Here is a 22,079-nt window from a genome sequence, read left to right as displayed (position 1 = left end):
GAAAATATGGCCTTGGTGATAGAAACAACACTGAGGATCACATGATAGAATTTTTCAATGCTAACAATATAAATGATGACTATAAACATGAACCTCACCAGATGGAATACTCAGGAATCAAATCAACAACATCTATGGAACGAGATGATGAAGCTCAATATCACCAATCAGAAAAATCAGTCTGCACATGCCAGGGACCAGCTGTGGAACAGACCATCAACTGCTCATATGCAAGTTCAAGTTGAAGCTGAAGAAAATTAAAACAAATCCATGAGAGCAAAAGTATGACCCTGTGTATAATTCACCTGAATTTAGAGACCATCATGAATAGATTTGATGAAGTGAACAGTAAAGACCAAAGACCAGAAGAGTTGTAGGATGACATCAAGAACATCATCTGTGAAAAATGAAAAGGTCATTTAAAAGAAAGAAAAGACCAAAATGGATCCCAAAAGAAACTCTGAAACTTGCTCTTGAAAGTAGAGTAGCTAAAGTGAAAGAAAGTAATGATGAAGTAAAAGAGCTAAACACAAGATTTCAGAAGGCAGCTCAAGAAAACAAAATAAAGTATTATAATGAAATGTGCCAAGATCTGGAGTTAGAAAACCAAAAGGGAAGAATTCTCAGCATTTCTCAAGCTGAAGGAACTGAAGAAGAAATTCAAGCTTCTAGGTGAAATATTGAAGGATTCTATGGGCAAAATATTGAAAGACGCAAGAAGCATCTAAAAAAGATGGAAGGAGTACACAGAGTCACTGTACCAAAAAGAATTGGTCAATGTTCGTCCATTTCAGGAGGTAGCATATGATCAAGAACCAATGGCCACCCAAGAGACAGAATGGGCCACATAAACCAGAGACTTCATCAGCCTGAGACCAGAAGAACTAGATGGTGCCCAGCTACCACCAATGAAAGTCCTGACAGGGAACACAACAGAGGGTCCCTGATGGAGCAGTAGAAGGATGGGATGCAAAACTCAAATTCTAGTAAGAAGACCAGACTTAATGGTCTGACTGAGACTGGAGGTGCCCAGGAAAGCATGGCCCCTGGTATCTCCATCACCCCAGAACTAAAACAATTTCTGAGGCCAACTCTTCAGACAGGGATTGGACTCGACTGTAGGACATAAAGTGATACTTGTGAAGAATGTGCCTCTTAGACAAGTAGATATAAGAGACCAAAGGGGCGGCTTCTGTCCAGAGGTGAGAGGGGAAGGCAGAGAGAGTTAGGAGCTGGTTGAATGTTCATGGGGAATCAGGGGCGGAGGGGAGGAGTTTGCTGTCATGGAATGGGGTGAGCGGTTGGGGTCTCATAACAATGTATGTTAAAAAATTAAAAAACAAAAAAATAACCAATGGCACTGAAGGAAGAAGTCCAAGCTGCACTGAAGGCACTGGCAAAAAAACAAGGCTCCAGGAATTGACAAAATATCAATTGAGATGTTTCTACAACAGATGCAATGCTAGAAGCTCTCATTTGTCTGTTCCGAGAAATCTGGAAGATAGCTACTTGGCTACCTGACTGGAAGAGATTCATATACGTGCCCATTCCAAAGAAAGATGGTCCAGTGAACAACAGAATTATCGAACCATATGATTAATATAACATGCAAGTAAAATATTGCTGAAGATCATTCCATAATGGTTGCAGCAGTACATCAACAGGGCACTACCAGAAATTCAAGCTGGATTCAGAAGAGGACTTGGAATGAGGTATATCATTGCTGATGTCAGACGGGTTTCAGCTGAAAGCAGAGAATATCAAGAAGGATGTTTACCTGTGTTTTATTGACTATGTAAATGCATTTGACTGTGTGGATCATAACAAATTATGGATAACACTTCAAAGAATGGGAATTCTAGAACACTTAATTGTGCTCATGTGGAACCTGTATGTAGACCAAGAGGCAGTTGTTTGAACAGAGCAAGGGAATATGGGTAGTTTAAAATCAGGAAAGGTGTTCATCAGGATTGTATCCTTTCACCATGCTGTGTGATGCTAATTAAATAATTCAAGAAGCTGGACTATATGAAAAAGAATACTGATCAATATTGGAGGAAGACTTATTAACAACCTGAGATATACAGATGACACCACTTTACTTGCTGAAAGTGAAGAGGACTTGAAGCACTTACTGATGGAGATCAACTACTATAGTCTTCAGTATGGATTACATCTCAATGTAAAGAAAGTAAAACTCCTTACAACAGGACGAATACAGAGCATCATAATAAACTGAGAAAATATTGAAGTTGTCAAGGACTTAGTTTTTCTTGGATCCACAATCAACGACTATGGAAACTGCAGACAAAAATCAAATGATGATTGCAACAATCAAATCTGCTGCAAAAGACCTCTTGAAAGTGTTAAAAAGCAAAGATGTCACTTTGAGGACTAAGATGCGCCTGACCAAAGCCATGGTATTTTCAGTCGCCTCATGTTCATGCTGAACCTGGATGAGGAATTAGGAAGACCAAAAGAATTGATGCATTTGAAATATGGTGTTGGCGAAAAATATTGAATATACCGTGAACTCCCAGAAGAATGAACAAATCTGTCTTGGAAGAAGTACAGCCAGAATGCTTCTTAGAAGCGAGGACGGCAAGACTTCGTTTCATGTACTTTGGACATATTATCAGGAGGGACCAGTCCCTGGAGAATGACATCATGCTTGGTAAAGTAGAGGGTCAGCAAAAAAGGAGGAAGACCCTCAATGATATGGATTGACATAGTGGCTGCAACAATAGGCTCAAACATAGCAATGCTTCTGATGATGACACAGGACCGGGCAGCATTTTGTTCTGTTGTCCATAAGGTTGCTGTGAGTCAGAACAGACTCAATGGTACCTCACAACAACAACAGCGTGTTTTTTAGCAGATGCTATGTTCTGTGATGACTTATATGTTCTGTCATGGTTTGAATTATGTCCCCCCAAAAATGTGTATATCAGTTTGGCTGGGCCATGATTCCTGGTACTGTGTGATTTCCCTATATGTTGTAAATCCTGCCTCTATGATGTTAACGAGGGAGGATGGATGGCAGTTGTGTTAGTAAGGCAGGACTGGATCTACAAGACTGGATTGTGTCCTGAGGCAATCTCTTGAGATATAAAAGACAGAAGTGAGCAGTGAGACGGGGGACCTCATACCATCAAGAAAGCAGTGCCAGGAGCAGAGCGTGTCCTTTGGACCAGGGTCTCTGTGCAGAGAAGCTCCTAGTCTGGGGGAACACCAAAGAGAAGAAGGCTGACAGAGAGAAAAAGACTTCCCCTGGAGCTGACGCCCTGAATTTGGACTTTCAGCCTACCTTACTGTGAAGAAATAAATTTCTCTTTGTTAAAGCCATCCACTTGTGGTATTTCTGTTATAGCAGCACTAGATAACTAAGACATATTCTCTCTGTCTTCCCCTCTCTCTCAATGCCCAAATGTGCACACACATACATCACCTCATTTACACTTAAGGAAACTGAGAATTTGGCAGATATGTGAATTCCTAGAATTCCAACCTAGTACAAGACTCATACCCAAGTCTAACTGATTTTAATGTCTGTGCCTTTAGCCACTGCACTGTCAGATTTTCTAGATGTTCAAGTAATGAAAGGAGTGAGACTATGGAAAAAAGAAAATGAAAATAGAGTAAGTATCTTGGTAAATTCATGATCATCCTTCTGGAGTATAAAGAAATGTTCTTTCAACATGTTCTGGTCAACTAGTCCTGCAATGACAGGCTAACAGATAGTAAACAGAATAAATTTACTACCTTATCAACCAGAGCATCCTGTAGCCTAGGTTTTTGCTCATGCTGTTAAGGAAAGCTGCATAGCATTTCATAACAATCACTGTACTCTACACCAACTGAAAGCTTTTGCATTTAAATTTTAGACCCATGTCAATGTTTCATAAAAATATTCAAAACAGCCAGATCTCGGCCCAGAAAACGATATAAGATGTAGCTCTCACACTGCTTTTGCATAAGTTACATTTCTCATTAGGAAAGTATATGGAATATATAGACTTACCTTGCTCTTGACAAGAAGAGAAAGACAATTCTGAATTGAGTCTGATATCAGAAATTCAGTCCTGGAAGAATGTATATTCTTCAATGAATGCTATTGGAGAAACTCTTTTTCCAGTACTGGTCAAAAGATTTCAAGGTCTCTGAGACTGAGACATGGATAGATGGAGGAAAGATTATTAACCTAGGTTAGGAAACCCAGACTCAAGTCTTACATCTACCATGGTTTTGTCTCTTTACTTTGGAGACCTATTTACCTTCTTCCAAGAGTGGAAGCTAAATTTGTGTATATAGAAATAATAAAATTAGCTGTCATATAATTCACAGAATTGTGTCTGAGTAGCAAATGAGGGTAGGTCTATAATACAACCTAGTAAGGGTTTATCTTTTCAACATGAATCAATATAATTTTTATCTTTGGGTATTTCCTGGCTGTGGTTTCAGACTCACTGATATTATTCAGTTTGGGGAAGACCAGGGTGTACTACTAACAACCATCCACATTCATTTGAATAAATGATGACCAAAGGGGCTACACATCGTCCAGTCCCTCTAAACTCATGATGAGTCAAGATGGGATTTGAGAGCCTAATGAATGTCAAGCAGGAGAAAATTATACAAAGAGCTCTCAAGGGAACAGACCCTTTATGAGGGCAAGCACTTCTCAACTCACTTACATATAGAAGAAGCAATAAAACTGTCTTTGGTGACCTAGTTTGGTAGGCTGAGTTACAACATAGATACACTTGCATGACTTGCCGCCATTTCTTTTTCTTTTTTATAAAGGTGTCATTTATATACAGGTAGAGTGGATTTAATCCATTTTTATTGATATTTGAAATTTATATCTAAAAATTATTTTGTTTGTGATCTGCTGTGCTTTTTATATTTTGTTTTTCTCCTTTACATTCTTTTAATAGTCATAATCAAATATTAGGCAGCTATAAACAAAAGGACTTGGCAATGTGAAAAAGACTCAAGAGTCAAAGTGAAAGTGTTCCCAATGTCCAAAAATGGAAGAATTTGAGAAATGAAATAAATAAAACATAGTATTGAATTATAACCCAGAGCATAAAACAAATATACATGAGTCCATACTGATATAAATAAGTACATAAGAGACAAATTTCTCTTACAGAATTCTAAATAATTTATTTAGACCCCCACACCTAATCCCCAGGTGTAGTGTCCTTAACCACCTTGAGTGTGGGCTGGATTGTGACTTGATTCCAAAGAATATAGAAAGGGAGAAGATATAGTAACTTTATAGTGGAGGACCTGGCAAAAATATCTTGGCCAGGTGATTAAGGCTAAAATTCTCAGTGAAAAGTCATGTTGTTAACACATATGACGTGATGAGAAGGGTACTTCTTATTTTTCCCTAAACCTCTAACCCCAGTCTAACTATGAGAAAAGAAAAAGAAACAATAACATTAAAGAAGAGTAAATTAAAAGATATTCTTTAAAATGCCTGACCAGTACTCTCAAAATTGCAAGGTTTAAAGAACAAAGACTGAGAAACTGTCACAGATAAGAGAATAATAAGGAAACATGATAACTATATGCGATGTTGTGTCCTTTATTGGACCCTGGAAGAGAAAAAGGATAGTAGTGGAAAAATTTAAAAATCCAAATAAATTCTGGAGTTTAGCTCATAGTAAAGTAAGTACCAGTGTTGCTTTCTCAGTTTTAACAAATGTATCATAGTAATCCAAGATGTCAAAAATAGGGAAAAGGGAGTGTGACATATGTCAGTCTCTGTAATATCACTGCAAGTGTTTTGAATATCTAAAATCATTGTAGTTTAAAATAGTATTTTAAAAATGGTTCCAAAAAGAAATATCACCAATTTCTACTCTTTGGAGCCAGAGGGCGATATTTGGGTTATAACACATTTTGCCCACTAAAACAGCCTGTGATTCTTGGTACATTCAAGTACAGTTTTACAAAATTTTACAAGGTGAATGTCTCTAATTTTGTAGAGGTAGTGGAAGGTGGTAGTCTGAGTGCAGCCTGCCACATTTCTTTGTGATCCACGAGTGAATCCTGTGCCTGGGACAAGATGTGTTAACCTAGTTTTTTGGATGGGATGTGAGTGGGGCTAACTCCCTTTCTGTGGTGTCTGGAGCCAAAACACCTCCCATAGCAAATAATGGTCTATCAGCACATCACTCCCTTCTTGTCCTGAGCACATGTCAACATTCTGATAACTGTTAGCTAAGCATGTGCATTATATGGCACCTGGTCAACCTAACCGTTATATCCCTTCTGGGTGGGGAGGGAATACGGCCTTTCTCCTGTAGCACAAAAGGGGTGTGTACAGGCCATCTCCTTGCATTGACTATGGAGTCAGACCTCCTGGCCAATGCCCACTACTGAAACTTATCTTGCTCTGTCTCTTCTCTATGTGAGTAAAAAATAATTCCATCCAGTGCCTGTGTGAGTTGTGTCTTTTTTGGTGACCCCCAACACCTGCAAACTACTGGGATTGTTAAGATTGTGTGTCAGCTTGGCTGGGCCATGATTTTCAATGGTTTGGCAGTTATGATGTAGTTTGGCAGTCTTATGATGATGCAATCACTTCCATGATGAGATTTAATAAAATGTTAAGTCTCTTTGATGGGATTTGCTGTGAGTAGCCAATCGGTTGAAAGGGAGTTTCCTTGGGGGTGTGGCCTACATCCAGTATAGGTAAACTCTCTGGCAAGGCTCGTGGGCTTTTGCTCACTCTCCTGCAACTGGCTACTGTTTGTCTAACCTCCGGTCTTGGAAAATGAGCTATCAGCTTACCTGCCGTCTTGCCTGCCAATCTTGGGATTCATCATTCTTCACAGCCTGTGAGCAAGAGCCCTGCTGTCTGACTTGCCAATCTTGGGTTTGCCAGTCAGAGTGGCTATGTGAATCCAGAGAAGCCTCCAGTCTGACCCACAGGCTTGGTACATTCCAGCCTCTACAACCACATGAGCCATTTCCTTGATATAAATTTATCTCCATCTCCCTCTCTTTCTCTCTCTCTATCTATATATATACACATATATACACTTTACTGGTTTTGCTTCTCTAGAGAACCCATTCAAAAGCATTTGGCACCAGGAGTGATTCTAGAAAAACAAAATTGTAAAGATAAGTTTTCTAAATTGGTTCTCAATTCTGGTTTGTCTTAAAAGATGTTGATGTCTCTGCTTCTAGGAGTAAAGAGGGCACTGCTAACATATGGTGTGTGGTGGGAATACAAATATGCAATATATCACCACCAATAGATCAGGTATTGGTGAGAGGTGATGCTGTGGGTGATTGCATGTTTGATGCCTGTTATGGATTGAATTGTGTCCCCCTAATATGTGTGTCAGCTTAGCTAGGCCTTGACTCGGACCAAGGGACTCACTTCACAGCAAACAAAGTGTGGCAATGGGCCCATGCTCATGGAATTCACTGGTCTTATCATGTTCCCCATCATCCTGAAGCAGCTGGCTTGATAGAATGATGGAATGGCCTTCTAATGACACAGTTATGGTGCCAGCTAGGTGGCAATACCTTGCACAGTTGGGGTAATATTCTCCAGGAGGCTGTATATGCTCTAAATCAGTGTCCATTTATTTCTTTCTCCCATAGCCAGGATTCATAGGTCCAGGAATCAAGAGGTGGAAATGAGAGTGGCACCACTCGCTATTACCCCTAGTGATCCATTTGCTAAATTTTTGCTTCCTGTCCCCGTGACCTTATGCGTGTGGGTCTAGAGGTCTTAGCTCCAAAGGAAGGGATGCTCCCACCTGGAGACACATCACTGATTCCATTAAACTAGAAGCTAAGAGTGCCACCTGCCCACTTTGAGCTCCTTATGCCTCTAGATCAACAGGTAAAGATGGGGGTTACCATATTGGCTGATATGATTGATCCTGAATACCAAGAGGAAATTGGATTGATATTACATAATGGAGGTAAAGAAGAGTATGTCTGAAATGTGGGAGATCCCTTAGGGCATCTGTTAGTACTACCATGCCCTGTGATTAAAGTCAATGGAAAACTAAAGCAACCCAATTTCTACATGAACACTAATGGCACAGATGCTTCAGGATTAAAGGTTTAGGTCACCCCACCAGGCAAAGGACCATGACCAGCTGAGGTGCATGCTGAGGGCAAAGGGAATACGTAATGGGTGGTGGAAAAAAGTAGTTCTAAATACCAGTTATGATCACGTGACCAGTTTTAGAAATGAAGACTGTAATTGTTATGAGTATTTCTGCCTTGTATGTGTATTCACTGTATCATGTTAGGTGCAAGTATGACTTTATAATTGTCTTCATTCAGAGACTAAGAATGGTTTAAGGAGATGTGTACAGGTGCCAAGTTGACAAGGGGTGGACTGTGATTATTAAGGTTGTGTGTCAACTTTGCTGTGCCATGATTCTCAGTTATTTGGCAGTTATGATGTAGTTTGGCAGTTGTATGATGATGTGATCACTTCCATGATGAGATTTAATATAATGTAATCATATCCATGATGCTGTCTGCTGTGAGTAGCCAATCAGTTGAAAGGGAGTTTCCTTGGAGGTGGGGCCTACATCTAATATGGGTGGGCTCTCTGGAAAGGCTTGTGGGCTTTAGCTTGCTCTGGATCCTGCATCTGGCTCCTGTTCATCTGACCTCAGGTCTTGGGACATGAGCTATCAGCTTACCAGCAATCTTTCCTGCCAATTTTGGGATTCTTCAGTCTTTACAGCCTGTGAGCAAGAGCCCTGCTGCCTGACCTGCTGATCTTGGGTTTACCACCTCTTGCAGTTACATGAATCAGGAGAGGCCTCCAGACTCACCCACGGACTTGTGACATTCCAGCCTCTACAACTGCCTAAGCCATTATGTTAATAAAAATCTCACTATATATGTATTTATTTATACACTTTACTGGTTTTGCTTCTGTAGAGAACCCAGCCTAAGACAGTTACTATCCTCCATGTGATAGCAGTCCCCCCTGGAGTTGATAACAGGTGTCATTTTCTCAACAGAGATAGAAAAAGAAGACATGGCTACAAAGTTCTTGTGGTAGTTTTATTATAGAATTGAGCTCATCTGAGGATCAAAATGATTGTTTATTATATTAGCATATTGAGATAGGTTATGTTTATTGCTGATAAGTATTATCATTCTTACATTCTCAATGAATGTTTAGAATCATTGGAGTTAAAAGAATCGTCAGCATGTATAAAGGAACTTCGCAAGTTATATCATGTAGGAAACTTCTTATAGTGTAATACATTGTGTATTTCTGACTTCCTGATTGAATTCATTTCATTCATTACTTGTTACTTTATAAGAAACGATCCTAATGAAAAAATTAAGATGGTTTAAGCTGATCCACTCAATTATTTGGTTTCCAAAAAATTCATATCTCCGAAAGAGGGAACTGCAAGAACTGAGTGAGAAAGTAGCTTAAACCAAACCAAAACAAAAAATAAACAGTCTTGTCTCATGATATGCTGCACAATTCTTTTCTATATAATTATATTATGGGTAGTAAACTATAAATATCAGTGAGACAAGTGTATTCACAGTCTCAAAGCTTAGTTTATTTATCTATTCCTTAGTTTAACAAACATTTATCAAGGTGTTAGCATGAACCAGGCTATAATTAATGTATTGAAGGTGAAGTTGTTAGTAAAGCAGAAAAAGCCACTGCCCAGACTGTACATTCTATTTATGGCAGATAGGGGAACAGGTGAACACACAAGTAATAATAATAATTGAGTAATGATCAAGACTATGAAGAATAAAACAGTAAAGCAAGAGTGTGCATCAGAATTTTGGGTGTCTATAATATGGCAACATTTAAGCAGAGACCTAAAGGGAGTGAGTGTACATTCCCAGCAGAAGGATCAGCAGGTAAAAATCCTGGATACAGGAACATGCATAAAGTTGTCCAGGAAGAGCAAGGAATCATTATGGATGGAGCGAGACAAATTTAGCAAGATAGTGATAAGATGATATAGCTCAACCAGAACTAAAGTATCCTTAAATGATTGGCATTAACCATTTCATATCATTTACAGTAAGAAATATGGTTAATATTATCATTACTTTCTCTTTTTTTTTTTTTTTTTACAAAATGTGAAGAGTTGGTAGTCACGTACGGATGAGCTAAAAGATTCTCTCATTACTCTTCTCCTTTTCTTGTACTCCAGCCTTTTCCTGTTTGAATATTATCATGTAACCATACTGTTTCTACCAAATGATTTAGTGAAGACAGAAAAATCATTTCCTTTAATATGCTATATTTACGCAGCTCTGAAGAAAATATGCCAACAAAAAGCAAATACCTTTAATAAAAAATTCTTAACACTTTTTTTCCTTTTTGGAAGCTTTTCAACTAGGGGAACAAATAAGATTATTGTGATTGTATATTATGATTCCACAATTGTTTATTTTAATTTGTTTTATTAAAAACTGGTGACATTCCATTTACCTAATTTAAAAATTTTCTATTACTGTATGTAAGTGCACATATAGGGTCTTAGCATATCTTTCTATCCATGGATTTTTGTGTGCCCAGTTGGATGTATATTCCATTCTTGTACTGGCATATGGTAAAGAATATGAGAATAAATCTAATGTCATTAAAATGGTTTTCGAAAAGCAAAACCCATATATCCTTAAGTTCCACCTTATCCATTCTCGTTCATGGATTGTATTTCTGGACATAATGTTTTCTTTCTTCTAGACAACAGATTTTTGAAGAGGTAAGTGTATCAACCTTAAGTGTGTTGAAGGCCTTAAACTGTAAGCCATTGCACAGAGAAGATCTGAGGGGAAAACACTGGGTTGTGGATTCTAATACATTGAAATAGTTAGCCTAGAGGCAATTTTGCCTTCTCAACAACCTTCTCAAATGCGCTCTTGACATCCTTGTTCCTCAGGCTATAGACCAGAGGGTTTATCATGGGGATGACCATAGTATAGAACACAGATGCCTTTTTGTCTGTGTCCATGGAATGACTGGAGCTGGGTTGTATGTACACGAAGATGCATGTCCCATAGAAGATGGAAACTGCAATGAAGTGAGAAGCACAGGTGGATAAAGCCTTCCGATATCCTTCAGCTGAGTGCATCTTTAGAACTGTGATAAATATGAACAGGTAGGATATCAAGATAACCAGAAGAGCAAAAAAGGTATTGAAGCCCGCTGCAAAAACAAGAACCATCTCACTAACATGTCTATCAGTGCAAGAGAGAGCCATGACTGCCGGAACGTCACAGAAAAAGTGATGGACCACATTGGACATACAGAAGGAGAGACAGAATGTGACCCCAGTGTGGATGGAGCCACTCAGGAAACCACTAACATAGGAACCTATAGCCAGACATACACACAGACCTGTTGTCATGGTGGTGGTATAATGTAGGGGTTTGCACACTGCTGAGTAGCGGTCATAGGCCATTGAAGCCAAGAGAAAATTTTCCACAGAAGCAAATACTGCAAAAAAGAACATCTGAGCAGCACATGCATTGTAGGAGATGACATTGTCTCCTGTAAGGAACCCAGCCAACACAGTGGGAGTGACAGCTGAAGAGTAACAAAGGTCCACCAGAGACAAGTTACTGAGGAAAAAATACATAGGAGTGTGGAGACGAGAGTCCAACAAAATCAACATAATCATCCCCAGGTTCCCAAGCACGTTGATGACGTAAATGAGAGTGAACATTATGAAGAGGGGGAACTGAAGCTCTGGGGCATTGGTTAGTCCTAGCAGGATGAACTGAGTGATTTCTGTGCCATTCTCCATTGATGTTATTCAGGAATCAAGAGATGCCCTGTATCAAGAAGAAATAATACAGCAGAGTGTTAAACAGAAAAGAGATTGCAGTGAAACTGAATTGTATAAATTGTATAAATAATGTAAATATCATGTGCATTACTTCATTATACTAATAATTTTTACTTAAAAGAGTCTCCATACATAAAATGTGGGTTTGAAAAAGGGAGCTTGAAAATTAAATTTAGTGCATAAATTATTTGTATAGTTACTAATTGTTAAACCTGAAAGATCTTGGAACATCTCCTGACTTTTTACTTTTATAAATTCTTACTCTGAACTGTAGAAAATGCAGCAACTAAACCAAGATGATATGTTGGGAATGATATGAACTTCTAACTCAGTTTTTGCAAGCCTAGTGAAAACTTTTATATCATTCACATGCCCACATTGCTCTAGACACCTTATAAGCATATTCTTGTATTCCTTTCAATGACACTATTAGACTGATTAGTTGCTATCCCCATTTAACTTACGAGGCACAAAAGGTTGAGCAATTTATTCAAGTTTACAGAAATATTAACTGGTAAAGCCGTGCTTAGGATCCAGGTACACATATTCTTAATGGTCGTAATTCAAACTAAATTTAAATCACTTTAAAATTACTTATTTTCTCCATTGGTCCAAACTCTATGTTTGAGATAACACAATGAAGTAACTGAGAGATATATGGGTAGTAGATGTGGTGGTATAAATTCTGCAGTAGGGACATGTACAAACAGCAAAGACAATTCTGAAGGAAAGACATAACGTTGGGAATAGATGTTCTGTACAGTGAAAAGGAGCATATGTGTTCAATAACAGCTCTATCATTTACTACCTACCAATCATCCTGATCTAACTTCTTAGGGCCCCATTTCCTCCATCTGTGAAACAAGGATGGTAGTGAGACCTACTTCAAGGTATTATAGTGAGAATTAAATGAGATAATGCATAAAAGACAATGAGTAAAATTGGGTGTTCAGCATAGCCTGATTAGTGTTGCTATTGTTGTTAGGTGCTGTCAGGTCATCTCTGACTCATAGCCACCTTGTGTATAACAGAATGAACTGTTGCCTGGTCCTTCCTGCATGATCCTCACAATTGTATGTACATTTGAGCCCTTTGTTGCAACCACTGTGTCAATCTATCAAATTGAGGGTACCCCTCTTTTTTGTATACTTTAGAAAACATAATTCTTTCTCTAGCGATTGGCCCCTTTTGATGACATATCCAAAACAAACAGGATGAAGTCTTTTTATCATCTCTTCTAGGGAACATTCTGGCTGTACTTCCTCCAAGACAGATTCGTTCATTTTTCTAGCAGTCCATGGAATATTCAATATTCTTCACCTATACCATAATTTGAATGCATCAATTGGTCTTCTTTTTTCATTGTCCAGATTCCACATGCAATATGATGTAATTGAAAATATCAAGGCTTGGAAAAAATCATTGAAAATACAGAAAAAAATCATGTAAAACACAGGCAAAGCAATGGAAGAATTCAGGAAAATAAGACAGGAACTTAATGTCAAAATAAATAACCAAGTAGGAATCATACAAAAACAGCAATTAGAAATTCAAAAGATAAACAAGATTTCAGAAATGGACAATGCAGTAGAAGGTTGTAGGAGGAATTTTGAAAAAATGACAGACAAGACTAGAGAAATTGAAGATAAATTCATGGATACCACTTAGTTTGAGGAAAAACCAGAGAAAAGAACGAAGATGATTGAAGAAAACCTAAGAACTATGTGAGATACAATCAAGAGCAAAAATATGCACATGATTGGAGTTCCAGAACAGGGGGAGAAAATGGAAACCATAGAGAAGATCATTGAAGATTGGCTGAAAGAAAACTTCCCTAATATCATGAAAGATCAAAGTCTGACTATCCAAAAAGCTCAATGAAACCTATATAGGATAGACCCTAAAAGAAAGTCACCAAGACATATCATAGTCACACTCACCAAAACCAAAGACAAAGAAAGAATCCTGAGAGCAGCTCAAGAAAAACGAAAAGTCACATACAAAGGGGAAACAATAAGACTAAGTTCTGATTACTCAGCAGAAACCATGCAGGCAAGAAGGCAATGGGATGACATATATGAAACCTTAACAAAAAAAATTTTCAAATAAGAATAATATATCCTGCAAACCTCTCATTCAAATATGATGATGAAATTAGGACATTTCCAGATACACAGAAATTAAGGGAATATGTAAAAACCAAAGCAATCTTACAAGAGTTAATAAAGGGAATCCTTCAGTTAGAGAACTAACAACATCAGACAACAACCTGAATCTAGGACACAGGACAGCATAGCCAGATAGTAGTGTAGGTACTGAACTCTAAAAGATAAAACAAAACTAAAAGATTTACAACGGGTAACTAGAGAAGTCAATCTGTAAATGACAACAATGTCAGAACAATAAAAGAGGGAATAAATGGTGCTGGTGTAGAATTTTCAAATAGAGAGAAAGTCAAGGTGACATCAAATAATAAAAGACTGATACTAAAACCAGGCAAAAAATACCGCAAAAAAAGGAAATTACAGACCAATATTTCAGGAATATAGATGCAAAAATTCTCAATAAAATTCTAGCCAATAGAATTCAGCATCATATAAAAAATAATACACCACAATTGAGTGAGATTAATACCAAGTATGAAAAGATGGTTAAACATTTAAAAAATCAATCAACATAATCCACCACATAAATAAAAGAATCACAAAATCTTTGCAATCGATACAGAAAAGGCATTTGATAATGTCATAGACTGAATTGTGTCCTCCAAAAAATGTGTGTAGCAACTTGGCTAGGTCATGATTCCCAGTATTGTATGATTGTGTATTCTGATGTGATTTACTTATGTGTTGTAAACTCTGTCCCTATGATGAGGTTATATGTGATCTCCTTATGTGTTTTAAATTCTATCACTGTGATGAGGTTATGCTGATGAGGTTTACAAGATTAGATAGTGTCTTAATCCAATTTCTTTTGAAATATAAAAGAGAGAAGAGATCAGAGACACATGGGAACCTCATACTACCAAGAAAGCAGTGCTGGGAGCAGAGCATGTCCTTTGGACCTGAGGTTCCTGTGCTGAGATGCTCCCAGACCAAGGGAAGATTGATGCATCACAAGGAAATTTCTCCAGAGCTGAGAGAGAAAGCAAGCCTTCCCCAGGAGCTGATGCCTTGAATTTGGACTTGTAGCCTACTGGACTGTGAGAGAGTAAACTTCTCTTTTTTAAAGACATCCACTTGTGGTAGTTCTGTTAGAGCAGCACTAGATGACTAAGACATAAAGTCCAACACCCATTCCAGATAAAAATTCTCAATAAAATAGGAATAGAAGAGAGTTTCCTCAACATAATAAAGCAAATCTGTACAAAACCAACAGCTAACATCATTCTCAACAGACAGAGGCTGGAAACACTCCCCATGAAAAGAAGAACAAGATAAGGATGCCCTATATCACCACTCCTATTTATCATTGTGCTGGAAGTGCTAGCTAGAGCAATAAGGCAAGAAAAAGAAATAAAGGGCATCCAACTTGGTATGGAAGAAGTAAAACTATCCCTATTTGCAGATAATATATACTATACATAAAGAAGCCAAACACTCCACAAGAAAACTGCTGGAACTAATAGACAGGAGTAGCAGGATATAAGATAAACATACAAAAATCAGTTAGCTTCCTATATACCAATAAAGAGAACCGTGAAAAGGAAATCAGAAAAGCACTATCATTTATAATAGCCCTTAAAAAAATTAAATACTTAGGAAAAAATCTAACTAGGGATGTAAAAGACCTGTACAAAGAAAACTACAAAACACTATTGCAAGAGACTGAAAGAGACCTATATAAATGGAAATGGAAAACCATGCCATGCTCATGGAGGTAGATTCAACATTGTGAAAATGTCAATTCTACCCAAAGCAATCTACAAATAAAATACAATCCCGATCCAAATACCAACAGTGTTCTATAACAGGATGGAAAAACTAATCATTAACTTTATAGGGAAAAGGAAGAGACCCCGCATATGTAAAGCATACTGAAGAAGAAGAAGGAAGTAGGAGGCCTCTCACTACCTGACCTCAGACCCTTCTATACAGCTACAGTAGTCAAAACAGCCTGGTACTTGTACAAGGACAGACACATTGACCAATGAAACACAATCAAGAACCCAGATATAAATCCATACACCTACAGTCACCTGATCTTGGACAAAGGCCCAAAGTCCACCAAAAGGGGAAAAGACAGTCTTTTCAACAAGTGGTGCTGGCAAAACTGAATGTCCATCTGTAAAAAAAATGAAACAGAATCCATACCTCACACCATACACAGAAACTAATTAAAAATGGATCAACGAACCAATTATAAAACAAAAACTATAAAGATCATGAAAGAAAAAATATGGCCAACATTAGAGACCGTAATACATGATATAAATAGGATACAAACCATAACCAACAATACAAAACACCAGAAGATAAGCTAGATAACTTGGATCTTCTAAAAATTAAACACTTATGCTCATCAAAAGACTTTACCAAAGAGTGAAAATACGAACTACAGACTGGGAAAAAATTTTTTAGCTATGACGCATCCAACAAAGTTCTGATCTCTAAAATCTATAGAAAAATCCAACACCTCTACAATAATAAGACAACTAATAAATTAAAAAATGAGCAAAGGATATGAAGAGACATTTTACCAAAGTAGACATTCAGGCAGCTAACAGACATATGAGGAAATGCTCACGTTCACTAGCCGTTAGAGAAATGCAAATCAAAACTACAATGAGATACCATCTCACCCCGACATTACTGGCATGAATCAAAAAACAGAAAATAACAAATGCTGAAGAGGCTTCAGGGAGAGTGGAACTCTTCAGCACTGCTGGTGGGAATGCAAAATGGTACAACCATTTTGGAAAACAATATGGCACTTCCTTAAAAAGCTAGAAATAGAAATACCATATGATCCAGTAATCCGACTCCTAACAATATATCCTAGAGAGGTAAGAGCTGTCATACAAATAGACATATGCACATCCAAGTTCATTGCAGCATTATTCACAATAACGAAAAGATATAAACAACCTAAGTGCCCATCAACAGATGAACGGACAAACAAACTATGGTACATACACACAATGGAATACTATGCAACAATAAAGAACAACGATGAATCTGCAAAACGTCTCACAACATGGATGAATCTGGAGGACACTATGCTTTGTGAAATAAGTCAATCATAAAAGGACAAATACTATATGAGACCAGTATTATAAAAACTCATGAAAAGGTTGACACACAGAAAGGAATAATCTTTGATGGTTCCAGGGAGGGGAAGGGCAGGGAGGGAAGAACACTAACTAGACAATAGATAAGAGGTAACTTTGGTGAAGGGTAAGACAGTACACAATACTAGGGAAGTCAGTACAACTTGACCAAGGCAAGGTCATAGAAGCTTCATGGACACAATCAAACTCCCTGAGGGACCAAGTTACTGGGCTGAGGGCTGGGGACCATAGTCTTGGGGGACATCTAGCTCAACTGGCATCTCATAGTTTGTAAAAAAAAATGTTCTACATCCAACTGTGTTGAGTAGTGTCTGGAGTCTTAAAAGCTTGTGAGCAACTATCTAAAATAGTCCACTGGTCCCACCTGGTCTGGAGCAAGGGAAAATGAAGAAAATCAAAGACACAAGGGAAAGATTAGCCCAAAGGACTAATGGACCACAACTACCACAGCCTCCACCAGACTGAGTCCAGCACAACTAGATGGTATCTGGCTACCACCACTGACTGCTCTGACAGGGATCACAAAAAAAAAAAAAACAGATTTCCTGGTCTGACAGAGACTGGAGAAACCCCGAGAGTATGACCCCTGGACACTCTTTTAATTCAGTACCTAAATCTCTCCTGAGGCTCACCTTTCAGCCAAAGATTAGACAGGCCCATAAAGCAAACAATAATACCTATAGCTCAATCATGTGTATGAGACTAAATGGGCACACCAGCCCAGGGGCTAAAACAAGAAGGCAGGAGGGGACAGGAAAGCTGGACGAATGAAAATGGGCAACCAAAGATCGAGAAGGGGAGAGTGTTGACATGTCATGGGGTTGGCAACCAATGTCACAAAACAATATGTGTATTAATTGTTTAATGAGAAACTAATTTACTCTGTGAATCTTCACCTAAAGCACAATTAAAAAGAAGAAAGAAAATACCAAGTCTTTGGTCAGGTGCACTTTAGTCACCAAAGTGACATCTTTTCTTTTTAAGACTTTAAAGAGATCTTTCGCAGATATTTGTCCAATGCAATACTTCAATTAGTGTTAGTGTTAGGTATAACATTAGGTGTAATATTAGGATGTAACGATGGCCTTTATGATGGCTTGCAGAAGGTAAGCGGTGACATAAGAGGCCCTAAAATGTGTGTGCGTTTTTAACATCTGGTAGCCTTACCCATCTACCTGCTTTCCCTCACATGCTGGATCTACTGAGATTTTCTAGCCCCCTAGTGTTTCTCATTGCCCTCCAGTCCATATGCGGGCTATGCCAGTATTTCCATGTGAGCTGTTCTTTTATTTAATTTGTATTAATTGAATTTAAATAATTCTATTAGCTGAAATCTGTGTTTTAGCATGGATTGAAAGAGTCTCATTTTCTTAAACTCATTCTTTCTCTTATAATTGTCATCCCATAGCTGAATCACAGAGATCAAAGGTTGAAAGCTCATAGATTGTGGGTGCATTTTGTCTGTATATACGTTCTGCTGGTGTGTTCCATGTTTTCAAATTTTTTATTTGAATCTCTTCTTGTGCAGGCACAATATTTTACATTTTTTATTTCAATCTGAAATCTTGTGTAGGCCATCCATCTTCTGCTTAACCACCACTCTGTACCATCTTCCTCCTAATCCTTTCAGAGCTTCACTTTAGAAGCCTGGCTTATAAGGGTCTTGTGTTTGCCAACTTTTAACACATAACCACTTTTCTACATTATAAAAGCCGATGAAAATACACATATATAAACACGTATATTTTCAATTAATTCTCAGAATAACTTTGAAAGTTATATAGTGTTATTATTCCTACTTTACTATCAAGGATTCAAGAAGTTATGCTATTACATAGCTAGTATGAGGAGGATTCAAAATCCAAGTTTTAAACCCAGTTCTGACCAAATAGAAAGCCTGTGCTATTTAGTCACTTCACTGTCGGTGTTTTCAGATGTGCTACTAATAATAAGGGTGAGATTATGAAATAAAGGTTAAAATGGAGTATGGATCTTACTATTCAATTAGGACCCTTCTATTGCTTAAAAAGGTATCATTCTACTCTCTACTTTTCTTTTTTTTAGTTTGTCTTTAACCTTCAGTTAAAGGTTTTTACCTTTAATTAGAGACCAACAGATAGTGAACAAGATATTACACCTACTGAGAGTAAGTATCATTTATTCTTTTTTTTTGCTCATCTTCTTTCAGAAAACAACATGATGTTTCATAAGTATCACTTAACTCCGTTCTAATGGAAGTTTTGACATTTATACCCCAGTCTTAACTCACTGTTTTAGAAAAGTGTTTAAAACATCATATTCTGGGATCAAATAACTCATTTTATGTATAACTTCACTGCTGCTTTAACATGAATTGCACTACTCATTAAAATTTTACATAAAATAAAAAGCTTACCTGGATTTCTGTTAGAAAGAGAATAGCAATTCTGAATTGTGAGTTTGGAATCAGAAATTCAGCCATGGGATAATGCACTGATACTATTAGAGAAGCTGTATCTCTCAAGTACTATTCAAAAGCTTCCAAGGTCTTCAAGGCAGTAAAAGATGGAGGAAAGAATATTAACATGCAGTCAGGAAACCTGGGTTTAACTCTTGCATATAACAGGCATTCTTTCTCTGCCTTTGGAGGGGTCGCTTACCTCCTCCTTATTTGTAAGACAAACATAATGAAATTTGTCTCCCACATAATTCGCAGACTTACAGTTGTGAAGAGTAAATATATGTCATTTCTGGGTGGGTTAAAGCATATGAACAACCCTCCAGTTGTCTCTTCTCTTGCCATGGTGACTGAGAAGACAGCAGCCTCCAGCGGGTGCAGCTACTTATGTTGAAGCCTTCAGTAGCCTGTAACTATGAGTAACCGTGTGTAACAGGAGGCCTTCCTTCCCCAGACAATCTGGGTGATGTACATGCAGTAGCATAAATGAAAATAAATCTGCAATATAGGCTCAATAATCTTCTCCAAAGATAACCAGGTCCTAATCCTTGGAATCTATAAATGTTACCTTATATGAAAAAGACTTTTCTGATCTAGTTAAAGATCTAGAGATAGAGGAGATTACCCTGATAAAATAAGCAACTCATTTTCAAGTCATTCAAGATCATTTTTCTTTTGGGGTGTTTCCCTGGCTATTGTTGAATACTCACTCCAAATATTTAATTTGGGGGAAAGCTGCACGTGAGTTAACAACTGCTAAAATTATTTTGAATCAATTATTACCAAAGGAGTTCTGGATACAGTCTGGTCCCTCCAGTTGATGTCACATGGAGTGATGCTGTGATTTCAGAGGCTAATGCATGGAAACCAGGAGGGAGTTATAAAGACCCAAAGCTCTCGGGGGATGCCCTCCAGGAGGGCATCTACAGCTCCTCACCTCAATTAGCTATAGAAGAAGCAATTACACTGCCCATGGAGACCTAGGTGGATATGTTCAGTGCAGTGAGCACACATGTTTGTGCAATATTTGTTGCCATTTCTTGCTTTTTATTCCACTTTATAATTATGTGTAATTTACATACAGCAATATCCATGGTTTTAGGTATATAATTCTAAGATTTGGTCTATTGTCAATGGTCATGTACCCACTACTATAATCACAGTGTAGAACAACTTAATCAACTAAACAAATTCCCCAAGTTTCTTGGCCAACACCTTCTCCCACCCGCTGCTCCTTGCAACCACTAAACTGTATTATCTTCACATAGTTTCGCCAAAATGTCATATAAGTGAAATCCTAATATTTGTAGGCTTCTTTCATTTAGCATAATACATTTGAAATCCATCCATGTTGTTACATGTATAAGTAGTGGAATCCTTTTTATTTGTTGATTTGTATTCCATTATTGGACACCACACACTGTTTATCCATTCCCCAGTTGAGGATTGTTTGTGTTGGTTGCAGTGTTTAGTGAGTACAAATAAAACCACTCTAAACATTTGCCTAAAGTGTTTTGTGTAAAAGTAAGTTTTTATTTTCACATTTCACCTGAATAAATACCCAGGAGTTGGGAACTCCGTAGGGTTTCTGAGACTGTAATTTTTATAGGTATAGATTGCCAGGTCTTTTCTCCCACTGAGCTGCTGGGAGGGTTTGAAGCTTTTGGTTAGTATCTGCGCACTTAACGATTGTGCCAGCAGGGCTCCTTGAGAATATATATAAATACATATATGTATATATATAAAACCAAACCCGTTTCCATCGAGTCGATTCTTACTCATAGCAACCCAATAGGACAGAGTAGAACTGCACCATAGCGTTTCCAAGGAGTGCGTGGCGGATTCGAACTGCCGACCCTTTGGTTAGCAGCCACAGCACTTAACCACTACGCCACCAGGGTTTTTATATATATATATATAATATGTAAATATATAGTGTGATTATGCATATATGATTGGATTATATAATGAGATTAAATGTAATGACTTTATATGATGAGATTATATAAATATATGTGTGTGTGTTTATATATATGTAAAATACCAAGCCACGGTATTTTCAATCACCACATATGCATGCAAAAGTGGAACAATTAATAAGGAAAACTGAAGAATTGATGCCTTTGAATTATGGTGTTGGCTAAGAATATTGAATATACCAGAAGAACAAACAAATCTGTCTTGGAAAAAACACCTGCAGAATACGCTTAGAAAGGAGGATAGTGAGACTTCATCTTATGTACTTTGGACATATTATCAAGAGGGACCAATCCCTGGAGGAGGATATCATGCTTGGTAAAGTTGAAGGTCAGCAAAAAAGAGGAATACCCTCAATGAGATGGATTGACACAATGGCTGCAACAATGGCCTCAAACATAGCAATGATTGTGAGGATGGTGCAGAACCAGACAGTGTTTCATTCTGTTGTTCATAGGGTCATTATGGGTTGGAACCAACTAGATGGTACCTAAGAACTATAAAATATGTATATGTATATGTGTATATATATATATGTGTG

At 37.8% G+C, this 22,079-nt stretch overlaps 1 protein-coding gene across 1 annotated transcript; it reads right to left on the bottom strand.

Moving 5' to 3' along the window:
- Positions 1 to 10,856: 10,856 nt before the first annotated feature.
- LOC101352237 (olfactory receptor 5B3-like) lies at positions 10,857 to 11,813 on the bottom strand. The gene has a single exon (XM_012559385.2). The coding sequence runs from the start codon at positions 11,790 to 11,792 to the stop codon at positions 10,857 to 10,859; it is 936 nt and encodes a 311-aa protein (XP_012414839.1). The 5' UTR covers positions 11,793 to 11,813.
- Between the last annotated feature and the right edge of the window lie 10,266 nt (positions 11,814 to 22,079).

This window comes from Trichechus manatus, unplaced genomic scaffold, assembly GCF_000243295.1.
Source record: "Trichechus manatus latirostris isolate Lorelei unplaced genomic scaffold, TriManLat1.0 scaffold00240, whole genome shotgun sequence".
NCBI lineage: Eukaryota > Metazoa > Chordata > Mammalia > Sirenia > Trichechidae > Trichechus > Trichechus manatus.
The sequence above is the reverse complement of the archived record's forward strand: the minus strand, read 5'-3'. Positions and strand labels throughout refer to the sequence as shown.

Coding starts and splice junctions, on each gene's coding strand:
- LOC101352237 (XM_012559385.2), bottom strand. CDS start 11,792: ATGGAGAATGGCACAGAAATCACTCAGTTCATCCTGCTAGGACTAACC.